The 10,031-nt window shown below is 40.4% G+C and overlaps 1 protein-coding gene across 1 annotated transcript in view; it reads left to right on the top strand.

Moving 5' to 3' along the window:
• LOC145439649 (meprin A subunit beta-like) overlaps positions 1 to 10,031 on the top strand; it is a 171,752-nt gene that overhangs the window by 153,593 nt on the left and 8,128 nt on the right. The window contains exons 2-8 of the mRNA XM_080317170.1: positions 896 to 984; positions 2,711 to 2,762; positions 2,984 to 3,034; positions 3,106 to 3,245; positions 8,552 to 8,661; positions 9,104 to 9,279; positions 9,900 to 10,002. Of these exons, the coding sequence (XP_080173296.1) occupies positions 940 to 984; positions 2,711 to 2,762; positions 2,984 to 3,034; positions 3,106 to 3,245; positions 8,552 to 8,661; positions 9,104 to 9,279; positions 9,900 to 10,002 (677 nt within the window). The 5' untranslated portion in view covers positions 896 to 939. The remainder of the gene's footprint in view (positions 1 to 895; positions 985 to 2,710; positions 2,763 to 2,983; positions 3,035 to 3,105; positions 3,246 to 8,551; positions 8,662 to 9,103; positions 9,280 to 9,899; positions 10,003 to 10,031) is intronic.

Below are 10,031 nucleotides of genomic sequence, written 5' to 3'. Positions count from 1 at the left end.
TTTCCGTGATTTAGCAAAGTTTTCATCGATGCCATTTGCATTACTACAGTAGTTACAGCAATACGTTGGAAATAACAAGTTGATCAGTAGTATAGGTGCTGGATTTGCGGAACAGTAATAAATAGAGTTGAAATATCTCGGACCTATACCGATATAAACGATAACTAGAACTTTTAACAGTACAATTATTCAGCAGATATTCAAAGGATCTGGCATTTAGCTCAAGCCACATCTACAAACCTTCAGAGCATTTAATTTATCTGAACAGCTTTACATCTATTGCTGCACTTGGACATACATAAACTAGATAGACTGCAGCTGCATCAGGACATCTGTTGGCTATAATAAAGACCAATAATCCCAGCTTAGCAGACGCAGATTATAGTTCTCTGATTTCTTACTGCCATCCTGAAAAGACACGAAAATTGCTAATATTTTTACCTCCAATGACCGATAACGATATTGCTTTCAAAGTGTGATATCGACTCGATATTATCGGTGAACCGATGATCGCTCGGGCTCCAGTTAAAATAATTGATCAAAACTCGAAGACATTGCTATTAGCTATAGGCTTATACGTTGTGGACCTAAACTCCTGGAGATTTCCAGATAACCGTAAACGTGGGTTATATATACAGCTAACTCAACCACGGCAGTATACATATATGACAAAGTAATATTACTAAGGGTTAGGTCTGTTCAGAATTCATTTAAACCATCTGTGAGAGAAAGCGCAGCGAAGAGAGAGAGATAGAGAGAGAGATTAAAAGAATTATGGCAAAAGGGTTGAGTCTATATTGCAAATCATCCTCAAACTTAGAATTTCAAATATCTTTACTTTATTACATGCATATTGTGTGCAGCGTTTGATGGTTATTTACCGATTTATTTCATAGAATCGTAAGTTTTCTGTCGCCCCCAGTATTTTCGGGCATATAAATGATGAAGGGGTCCATCTTCCTTGCAGTAGTCCTGATTACGCAGGTAGGTTGCTTTTCACATATGCTTGAAATATGATTGCATGTATACTATTGTGTAACCTGCATAACCGGTACAATGACTATCCTTTTTATCGACCAAAAACAGTTGGGGGTATAGCCTAACACAGGGGTGGGCAAACTACGGCCCGCGGGCCGCATGCGGCCCGCCACGCCGTTCTGTGCGGCCCGCGAGAGTCTAGAGAAACTTTTAAAAAATTCTGATAAAATGCGTACTAAAAATCGAATTAATGCAGGGACTTGATTAACTTTTTCTTAGTATATTTCACCATGAGAATTCTAAGACAGTGGTTTTCAAACTGGGGGGGCGCGCCCCCTTAAGGGCGTGAAAGCATCTGAAGGGGGCGCGAAGCTGAGCTCGACTGAAAAAAAACTTTCGCGCTCCGCGCGATTTTAATCCAATCCATAGTTATTGCCATGTATTTAGTCTGGATGAGAGTTTTTTAAATATGTAACTCACAGTCGTAACCTTCCACGCCATCAAACTACCCGTTAGGTTTGCTAGCATCCTGGTTGCGTTTTGTGATATGACGATAAGGGGGCGCGAAATCTTTGACCATCATAAGGAGGCGGGGCGTGTCTTAAAAAACTTGAGAACCTCTGATCTAAAGTAAATACTTGATATCACAGCGGAATAGCTGCGACGAGATTGACATAATTTGAATCACCAGTGGGATTTCAGATTGTCCACTTCATTTTTAATTATTTCAGTGATGTGCTTATAAAAAACGATTCTGGCGTGTCTTGGGTACATTCGCTGTCTGTATGCGTAGAATGGGGGTATTTATATTTTATCTATAACTGGTAGAAGCATGTTTGAAGCTAACATGGTTATGATGCTGTCAGCATCGTGTGTCCTGGAACTGAGCCAAAAGTGGAATTACTAAATCTATGAACAGATCACTGCTCACAGATTTATATTTCAATCCTGTTCTAAGAATCGGGCTAACCGACCTTCATCTCTATAGTTTTTACAAATTGGTTATTGAGGTCCGCCTGCCTATGAAATCTCGCCAATATATGTTTCTGACGCGTGTACGATATAATCAAAGCAATATTTGGCTTGATTTAAATAAGCACATATATTGTCTCCATGTCCTAACTATATAATCAAATATCAATATTGCGTTTTGGTTTATAATTCCAATTTTATATAGTGCGGCCCGCGAATGAATTCATATGTTGAATGCGGCCCGCGAGCTCAAAAGTTTGCCCACCCCTGGCCTAACACTACATCAACTGTATGTTCCAGGACAAGATATTTACAAAATAGCGCCGAATAAGTTGTCAATTATAAGGCATGCCAATATTCGTATTTATTCAAATTTCCGTGTAACACTTGTTGCAATTGAAAGTGATCATGTAGCAAAGCATGACGAAAAGCTGCAATCCCGAAACCCTTTTACGCCCAATACCTTTGTAATAAAGTATAAGCGGCTAGCGAACTCTCCACTATAACCGAGTATAGGCAGAAAGTAATGCTGCTAATATAGTATAACAGTATAATTCTGCTGATAACTGCGATTCGGTACGGGGCTTTCTTACGGAGCAGGAAATCGACGAATCTAACTATAACTCAGACATTCAGTAACTGTTACCCTGATATACTCGGCGATTTCACCAAGCTATATGACTTTACAAAATCCAAAGTGCAAAAAACGAGATTTTGAACAATCCATTAAATATTGATATACATCATGCTGCTTTTACAGGGAGCAGTAAGGCATGTGCCCCGGGTGGAAGCTGCTCGAATCCAGACAGCAGGTATGTATATGTAGATGTGGAATTCTGGATGATTGACATAAATAACCAAACAATGTGGTGCATAATGCATAGTCTCATCGGACGGAACTATACGGAAAATTATATGACATAACACATCATTGTTTAACAGACATAACAGCCTAATTCACTCTGAAATTGCTACCAAGATTTCATATTCCACATTTATATTGGAACATCATTGATGTAAATCATTTTCACAGCGCAAGTAATAGATATAGACGAGATGCCCACAATTCCAGAAGCCAACAAAGGTACGGAATATATATTGGCAGTTTGATATAGTTCCCCAATACACACGGAATGTTACATGCTCGATTTTTAGATATCAAAGGTTTAAAAGAAGGGGACATACAACAGAAGAACGAGAACACCCGCAACACTATCGAAACCAATCAGTTCCCAGAATATATATGGCCAGACAAAAAAATCCCGATTGTGTACGGGATGGAGACAACGGCGCTAGTGAGAAACGTTGTACTAGTAAAGTATAATGACTCAAGGAATGCAAATACGCACTGAACATTAGGGGTGTTCAAAAATGACTTTTTTTCTCAAATTCTACTGGCTACTTGATAAACTTGTTAGGTTACCTAATTGAAGCCTGCATACCAAATTTGGTTCAGTTCGAACCAGTAGCCGAATTGCTACAGGATAAGAATTCTTTTTATTTGTTATAACAAAATGAATAATTTTTTAAAAAATTTTCTGTTCACCCCATGAAATTGTTAGGTTGTCTATAGAATCAATGCTCACAAAATTTGGCTCAAATCAAACCAGTGGAAGCGGAGTTATTGCCGTCGAAAAATTTTGGATTTCAATAAAATAGTATTTACGGTGACCAATTCTTCAATTATTTATTATAGTTGTGCCAACCGTAAATACTATTTTCTTCTGGCTACTGGTTGGAATTGAACCAAATTTGGTGTGCAGCCTTCAATTAGGTGGCCTAACAATTCTCTCAAGTAGCCAGTAGAATTTAAGAAAAAAAGTAATTTTTGAACGCCCCTGCTGAACGTGCAACACATGTTATGGCTTGACTTGAGGCTAATGCACACTGGCTTTGCGACACGACTAAAACAGGTAATTCCCCGATCATGTCGCGGTGCCGGCGGTGGGTAGTTGCGTTCTGCTGCACACTGGGACATCGAGTCGTAACCAGGGCTTTGGAGCAGCCGTAAATTTGCATTGCTCCAGCTCCGGCTCCGGAGCTTTCTTCTCTCATACATTAGCTCCAGCTCCGGCTCCGGAGCTTTCTTCTCTCATACATTAGCTCCGGCTCCAGCTCCGGAGCCGCATTATTACCACTGCTCCGGCTCCAGCTCCGGCTCCGGCCCTGAAAACTATCGAAGGTGTCTGTCTATATCAGGGGTGGGCAACCCGCGGCCTGCGGGTCATATGTGGCCCGCGAGAAGGTTTTGAGTTGCCCGCAAGCTAATTTCCCATTATATTATCGAAATTCTGTTATATTATCGAAATTGAATTGCTCAGATTGTGAACTTGCAAGGCCAACCAAAATTATAATTAGTACGGCACACTTGAGATGTTGATGACTAAAATGTCAGTTCCGACGCATTGGCAGATCCAGGGTCCAGCAGTCACATTTTTAGTAAATCGTCGTACATTACAATAAACTAAAAAAGTGGTAAAATTTTTCTTCACGCTTATCATGTTTAATTGTCACGCGATTTCTTTATCTGTAGCCTACCCCCACCTGAAAATGAAAAAAACGCCTGATGTAGCCGATTGAGTCTAACTATATTAGCAATTACGAGAGATAGTATGTTCGCGTTTGCGCTCGCAGAATGATCGTCGACGATGAAACGTAGGCACAAAATGATTGTCGTATATCAGCGGAAATCTTCGATATCGATATGTCCAGATGCCGAATAGTCCTATCCTTGCAAGCTGAGCCCAGCGGGCGGTATACTATACAGTCGACCCGCAATATACCCAAATAATAATAATATAAACTTTGAAAATTTTACGCGCCTGGCGCGGCTAGTGGGCATCGCACTCGTTCGTCCATTTCATGTGGCCCTTTATCCGAAAAGGTTGTCCACCTCTGGTCTATATAGATTCCTAATTTACCCGTAGGTTAGCTATCTATGGTAATCTAGAGTCTGTCAGCCGTCAGTAACATCTGATGCAGCAACGAAGACATAGGTGCCGCCGTACCGGCTTGTGACGACATAATGATTACTTGTCAATTGTCGATAACATCATAGTTGCACTAGAACGCACTATACTCCGTGCCCTTGCTGTGTACAGCATTAAAATTCTGATGCGGCGTTTTAACACTGGCACTGTACTCGTTAACGGCCATACAGCTCAATTCAATCTTTAAATGTGCGAATATTAAAATATGGGCGGATATAACGACGTAATCAATAGAAATTCGATTTGTACCAAATGGCCAATGGTTTGACGTTCGATATTGCTGCACTCGTTACCAGTCCATCCGGTGTCGATCAAGTTTATCGGAATATAATATTTTCCCGTCGAAATGAATCGAATAATCGAATTAAACACTGTGCCATGCACATTGCGCCATGCCGGCGATAACGAATTAAACTATGCAGTATGCGCATTGCACATTTACAAGTTTACGAAACAGATGATTACAAATTGGAAATCGCGTATCAAATAAGTAATTTGTCTCCAACATAAAATACCATGGGGTTTTGGGCTACTCTTCTGCCATCCCCTATTTACGCTCGAAAATCCTTACTGGAGTGAATGACGATGATGCGCAGTTATGAATTCCAATTAGCATGCATAATTGCATACTCAATAACACTGTCCAATTTCGCAGCCCGATTATAGCACTATCACGAAAGAACGAGTATTTGCTCATCCGATTCATAACAACGATGAGATGGAATTTCTCGGCTCGTGCTCGTCATATCGACATGTGCAACGAAATCACGTTTTTATCCTCTCTTCCATTTCGCGTAATACATAGTGATCATTATTTTCTAACCGTATACAATTGGCCAACAAGGTTGTGCTGATGATGAAATTGCGGGTATGCCGAGTACCCACAATATTCACAGGCATATTTCGCATACCGAGGTTCGGCACTAATGTATGAAAATTGAACATTGAACATACGACTGCTCTGCTGTTAAATCCCCAGGAACATGGTTAGTCGGAAAAGGTAGCGCCAAAGCGGAAAAGATTCTTAATTTCGCGAAGGCCTGCTGTTGAATCATGTGAACTCGGCAGATATGGTTGTTGCATATATAATAGCATCTTATGAAATACGTCGGAGCCGGAGCTACCCCTCAAATAACTGGCTCCAGCTCCGGCTCCGGCTCCGGCTGAATTTTATGTAGAGCTCCGGCTCCGGCTCCAGCTCCGGTAAAAATGCACGGCTCCGGGGCTCCGGATCCGGGCTCCGGATCCGGCTCCAAAGCCCTGGTCGTAACGTATCCGTTTGTACCAACTTGATAATTCCGTAACAGTGTAGGTTCTTGGTTATACACATCAAGATACTTCTTATATATATGTTTACTATGTAGTTTGTGTACTGACAGCATTTTGCGGAATTTTGGTAAGTACTATACCGTAACGGTAGTAAGATAGTTTCAAATTTGAAAACTCAGTTTATTATTTCTACTCAAGACGCAGATGCATAATATACAGTACCCAAGATACAAAGAATATAAACAAGAAGGTGGCTAATAGTTGAAACGCCCTGACAAAGTCCATCAATCAGATATCTCTACAATATATAGGCCTACTCTTCTTGGCCTACCAGTACTTTCGTAATGTAAAGCATATCAGTGGCATTGGCGGGCTAGCGGTCATGTTCTCTGCTGTTCATCTTGTATTGTGAACATATGGTAATCTAATTATCAAATATATCTTCATTTCATTCTTTCAACTTCAAGTTATCAACTTGAGGTTGAATCATTCTATTTCTGGCATTCTTGGATACCATACAGCGGACTGCCTCAATCCCGCAGAGCCTTCACAGTGTACCCCAAGACAAATTACGCATCTGGTACACGAGAATGTTTCATTAGGAAGTTGAACGATTAGAAAAGATCGCAATAGCACCGTCGAAATAAGAGCGCTTGCTTATTTGCTACTTCGACTGAGACCGCAACTCGGCGACGCTCTGTTGCGTAGTCCGACGACGCGGTGTGCACTGTGCATTAGGGCTCTTCAAAAATGACTTTTTTTCTCAAATCGTACTGGCTACTTGATAGAATTGTTAGGTTACCTAATTTAGGCCTACACACAAAATTTGGTTCAATTCCAGCCAGTAACCGCTTTGCTACAGGAGTAGAAAGTTTCAATTTATCATAAAATAATAAATAATAAAAAATTTAAAAATTTTCTGTTCACCCCATGAAAGTGTTAGGCTGTCTATAGAAACGATCCTCACCAAATTTGGTTCAATTCCAACCAGTGGAAGCGGAGTTATTGCCTTCGAAAAATGTTGATTTTAATAAAATAATATTTACGGTGAGCACAACTATAATAAATAAACAAAGAATCAGTCACCGTAAATACTATTTTATTCAAATCCAAATTTTTCGACGGCAATAACTCCGCTTCCACTGGTTGGAATTGAACCAAATTTGGTGAGGATCGTTTCTATAGACAGCCTAACACTTTCATGGGGTGAACAGAAAATTTTCAAATTTTTCGTTGTTTATTTTTATATGATAAATAGAAACTTTCTTCTCCTGTAGCAAAGCGGTTACTGGCTGGAATTGACTCAAATTTTGTGTGTAGGCTTAAATTACGTAACCTAACAATTTCATCAAGTAGCCAGTTTGATTTGAGAAAAAAAGTCATTTTTGAAGAGCCCTACTGTGCATGGTTTTGTCACATACAGGTGCGATTCTCTCGTTTTGTTGTCTCGCGAGAGCCAGTGTGTAGCAGGCTAGCAGCCTTTAGGAGACCATTTTGGACATGGATTTGGTCAGATGTCCCCTATCTAATCAAGCTCCTCTGCCTCGGTTAGCAGTATGGCAGGGCGAAGTTATTATAGCCAAAAATTTGGATTTGAAGAAAATATTATTTGAAAATATGGTTGGCGGTACTGAACTTGAGTATTGCCTTCACACTACATTCATTGGAGTAAAGAATTTATTAACTCGAAGACTTTTCGTGTGCCCCTTATCGAGAGTTAACGGCACAATAACAGGCATACAGAAATATAGATTCAAACGAAAACCAAATTGGCAAGTATGACGTAATAATACGATAATAAAAAATGAAGACTAGGCAAAGTCAGCTGTACCGGTATTTGTAGTGCGAAATAATTCTGTCATTTAACTAGGTTGAAAGATTGTTGCTTAGTGTGTGTGATCTGAAATAATATTTATTTATACATCGAGATCTTTATAATTACCTGTGTGGAATTAAGAGATATTGCCAAGTATTTGAATCCGCAGCCATTTCTATCAAAATAGTCTATGCTATTGAAGGAAAAGTCTGAGAAATAATATGACCAAAGAAACAATACAATTCAAGCAGTACCATGAAAGTATCAAAAGGCTTACACCATAGTGTCCGATATGGCGTGACTTTCAATTTATATCTATTTTATCAAATTAAACGCTCGGCAAGTCGGTCAAAAATTACCGTCAAATTGCCTTTAGCCAAATGGAAAGTATGACGTAGACCTATTTCACTGAACCGTGAGATTTGCTTGTGTCCACACCATATAGGACACTAAGCTTGCATATATCATATAGCAGTGCTGAAATGACTCAAGAGTAATTTCACAACTTCTGTATCCTTCATTGCAGACGAAAGCCGCAGTTGACGAGGCGAGGAGGGAATACGAATTACGCACTTGCCTCTCTCTGCCAATCAGAACCAATGAAGAAAATTACGTTTCCATTCGCGTGCTTGGAGGGTAGGATAGACCTCAAAAGTCGAAAGAGTTCACTTGCTCTATGAAGTTCCATTGTCCCCGAATTCGTTTGTAACACTGCACATTGCAAATGCAATATCACCCTTCGTAAGGAACTGCAATGTGAACGAGAATAGTCGGCTCTGTTTCGTGCACCAGCTCAAGAAACGACAAAACGGTGGTAAACACTGGAGCCCACTCCAGCCCTGAGATATAGACTGTCTTTATAAGGATTGGTGTATTTTACTGATGTTCACCAATTGCGATAGATGTGAAAGCACAATTTGCTACCTGAAGTGTTGTTTACCTGATTTACCTTCAGTGTCTCGGGGAAAATTTGATAACTATTCGTATTTTCCACCCATGGATTTCCAGTGTATATGGATTCGATCCGTAAAGCCCTTTCATACCGGTGCTCGTCACGATAGCATCCCTGCTCTTTCAGATGCTTTTCGAGCGTGGGCATGCAGGGCGGCCTTCAAATCCTGTCTATCGGAAACGGGTGCGAGCAGATGTCCACCGTAGTGCACGAGTTCATGCACGCGATCGGAGTCTGGCATGAACAGTCGCGGGCTGATCGCGACGACTACATCGTTATCAATTACGACGCCATTGACCCAGGTATGCTATCCGCTAATGTGGTTAACAACGAAGTACTACGTTTTCGGAGTACTCGAGTAGGTTTTTCCCGCTTGCGCTATATACTCAAGTGGATTTTGTACAACTTGAACTTCTATTTGACAACTTTCGGGTAAAACTACATACTTTTCACGAGTTGAATCTTGGAAAGTAGTAGTTTTCGGATAAGTTTTCATCGCTTGTACGACTGATGTAGTATATTGTCATAAGAATCACGTGAAATAGACTCCGTAACATTCTAACATGCTGGTACCTCAATATACTTTCAAAGACTGTACTTTCTTGTAGTATTATTGGACATTTTGCGTTAGTCGCGAGATGTCATCCTCGAATAACTGCTAAAGGTTTGCGACCCCACAACTAAATCGACATTTCGAAACGTATGCATACTTGAGCAGTTGCATTGAAGAAGTAATTTTAACATGTCCTGGTAATTACTATTTCTACTTGTAATTGAGTAAATAAATTGAATAGAAATATACGGCATTACTTCTATGTCTATTTGAGTAGCAACTAGCAACGCTGACTACTTTGACCAATCATGCCGATCTGTACCATGAATCGTATGGGCAAATTGAATTTGCAGATGTAATATGTTACAGATCTGGCATACAACTTCGACAATTACGACTTCTCTGAAACCGACGACCGACGGGTAGCGTACGACTTCGATTCGGTGATGCACTACGGCAAAACTGCGTTCAGGTGGGATTTTGGGGTGGTAAATAATTCTG

The sequence above is a fragment of the Botryllus schlosseri genome, chromosome 5, assembly GCF_051294905.1.
Source record: "Botryllus schlosseri isolate E-star chromosome 5, Bs_hap1, whole genome shotgun sequence".
NCBI lineage: Eukaryota > Metazoa > Chordata > Ascidiacea > Stolidobranchia > Styelidae > Botryllus > Botryllus schlosseri.
This window is presented reverse-complemented; position numbering and strand designations above follow the sequence as displayed.